The sequence below is a fragment of the Montipora capricornis genome, chromosome 6 (genome assembly GCF_036669925.1).
Source record: "Montipora capricornis isolate CH-2021 chromosome 6, ASM3666992v2, whole genome shotgun sequence".
Taxonomy (NCBI): domain Eukaryota; kingdom Metazoa; phylum Cnidaria; class Anthozoa; order Scleractinia; family Acroporidae; genus Montipora; species Montipora capricornis.
This window is the reverse complement of record NC_090888.1, coordinates 36,716,657-36,719,156: the sequence shown is the minus strand read 5'-3', so window position 1 is coordinate 36,719,156 and position 2,500 is coordinate 36,716,657. Positions and strand designations below refer to the sequence as shown.

Below are 2,500 nucleotides of genomic sequence, written 5' to 3'. Positions count from 1 at the left end.
TCATTCATGACCAAAACGTTTTATTTCAGCAAAGTATTTCACATAGAACGTGAGTAGAAAGATAGCCTTCGGTTATAGGTTTTTGGTTAAAGATTATGGTAAGCTGGAAGGAAGGATGAAAAGAAGTCCTTTGATCCGCCATATTGGCTCCCCTTCGGAACCGACCGAAGACTACATGCACAAGCGGTGAGGTACCGTGGCCACGATATTACTTGAATCTTACAGAGTAGGACTCTTAAGATGACTACTTTGAAATTGATAAAATCATATCAAAACTAATTAAATATTAGATATACCGTCCTTATTTGTAATCTACTGTATTTCTCACACCATTAAATTTCTTATGCCGATTTAACTTTACATAGTTTAGACTTTTCTCCTTTTTTTTCTTTTTTCTTTTTTCTTTTATTTTCTATAAATGTAATTACATCTCTTAAAGCGTTTATTACTGCGATGATCTGAAACTAAACTTCCTCATTACTTTATGTAGTGAAAACGAATCTTATGTTAATGTAGGTAATTCTGGTAAAGCCATGTCAGCTTTGGTATCTTCCCCCTTGTTGTTATAAGCTATTTGTCCTGTTGTGTATGTAATATATTAGAATGATATAACAAGTGTAGGACTAACGCATGAATTTTCGTTGTTTCTTTCGTATAGATTGACAAAATATACAGTAACATGTCCATATACGAAGGCAGCTACGTTATTGGTTTCAGGTTTGTTATGTACTTATTTTCTTACTTTCCCAGATATGAGCTGTTCATCATAATTTTAATATTATAAGCAAAGAATTGCCACGTTTACAGAAGCCTACTATGTTTCTTTACTAGACTTCTAGTCCATATGGATTATGCGCCTTATAAACAAGATTTTCCTAGTTTTCAATCGAGGATTTTGACCCTACGTCAGTTTTAAGAATCTAACTCACGCTGGTTCTCCAATTTAACCAGGGAAGGAGTCTATGTCTCTCTTAAGCTGCAGTTTAACAACGAAGACGTCAACAACTTGGACCCTTTCATAGGATTCCTTCGAGAAGGTGGAGGACAACTGTTAACAGACAGAGTTTATCTCAAACTTGGAAAAATAGGTAGCTCACATTTTCAACAAAAAAAACCTTGCAATTAAGAAATGACAGATTTTTAAGTCGCCAAAAACGTTATGTGAAAACAATGACAAGCCTGACGCCTGTTTTTGACCTTTTTTCGTACTCGAGAAAGGGAAACCAGTCCTAATACTCAACAGATATGATCTGCAATAGTACAATGAAATATATCACTGCTCAGTATGATTGTCGTCAGGTAGAGGAACATACAATATGAACAAGTAAGCAAATCCTCGCTCTGTTTCGAGGTGGCCCGCTTTCATGCGGCAATAGACTTGAGCGGTATTTTGTCCCACACAAAAACAAAGCAAGCATTAGGGTAAGTTTGTTCATGCCTGCGCGTCACAAAAACTTTTCTTACCACCAATGTGCCCCGGCTTTGATTCCCGAACTTAACGTCAAGTACGAGTTTAGTTCCCACTTGTCCACAAAAAAAAAGAAAAGATATGATCCCCCATGATTTAGATAAGCATTGACGCAAACATAAGAGTCTTTTTATGAATCAATATGCTCTCGTTTTAAAGAAAGATCTTTTATTCAACAGCTGACTGTATCATAAATTATATTGACACTACATTCTGTGACTGCACATCGATGTTCTACAAGAGAGCAATCACTTGTCGACAGCCAGATATATACGGCGGTGAGCCCTGTCCTGAAAAGTGTACCACTGGCCATATGATTGCAAGCCCTAAAGCTTGTTCTTGGGATGATTTAGATGCATTCAAATGTGCGGCTGCTACCAAAGCAGTTGACGTTATGTTATTATTCTTGATAGCTGCTATCTTTGCTCTCAATACACTAACGAGGCATTTGGGGTAGTCTGCATCCTACTTACCACTATGTAGTTTTCGTGCCTACTTCACTGATTTAAAATAAGGATTGCTCCGCTCCAACACTTAAATAACGTTTAGGTGCTTTAAACAAACCTCTGAAAACACAAGCTAGTGAGATTCCTCCCCCCCCCCCCCCCCCCAATTGTTACGATAACTCATTGCGATTACGTGTTTATAACATAAGGGCAAAATTTTATTTTCACTTGCAAAGAACAACGAAAACCAGTTGGGCAAACGGATTAAAAAAGCATTTCTTCTCTCGCATTTTAGAGCGAAACAAAAGAGAACAGATAATTGCTATTTAAGAAGAACCGATTAAACCATCTTTTAAAAATACGCATCCACTTTAAATAACGCATCCATAATAATAATTATGATAATAATAATAATGATGATGATGATGATAATAATAATAAACGGTTTAGTGCTCCAGGAAATAATTTGTGGAGTAACTCCTTCCACTGAGTATGAGCTATTACTGGTATTCTGTTTTGGCGTTATCGTTCTCTTTCGCTCTCCTTTCGTTTTTGTTAGTCTGTTAGGAATCATGTAACCTTATCA

General features: G+C 36.6%; 1 protein-coding gene across 1 annotated transcript in view; it reads left to right on the top strand.

Moving 5' to 3' along the window:
* LOC138053823 (uncharacterized) overlaps positions 1–2,110 on the top strand; it is a 25,511-nt gene extending 23,401 nt beyond the window's left edge. The window contains exons 3-5 of the mRNA XM_068900368.1: positions 659–717; positions 952–1,088; positions 1,648–2,110. Coding sequence (XP_068756469.1) covers positions 659–717; positions 952–1,088; positions 1,648–1,925 — 474 coding nt within the window. The 3' untranslated portion in view covers positions 1,926–2,110. The remainder of the gene's footprint in view (positions 1–658; positions 718–951; positions 1,089–1,647) is intronic.
* The last annotated feature ends 390 nt before the right edge of the window (positions 2,111–2,500 follow it).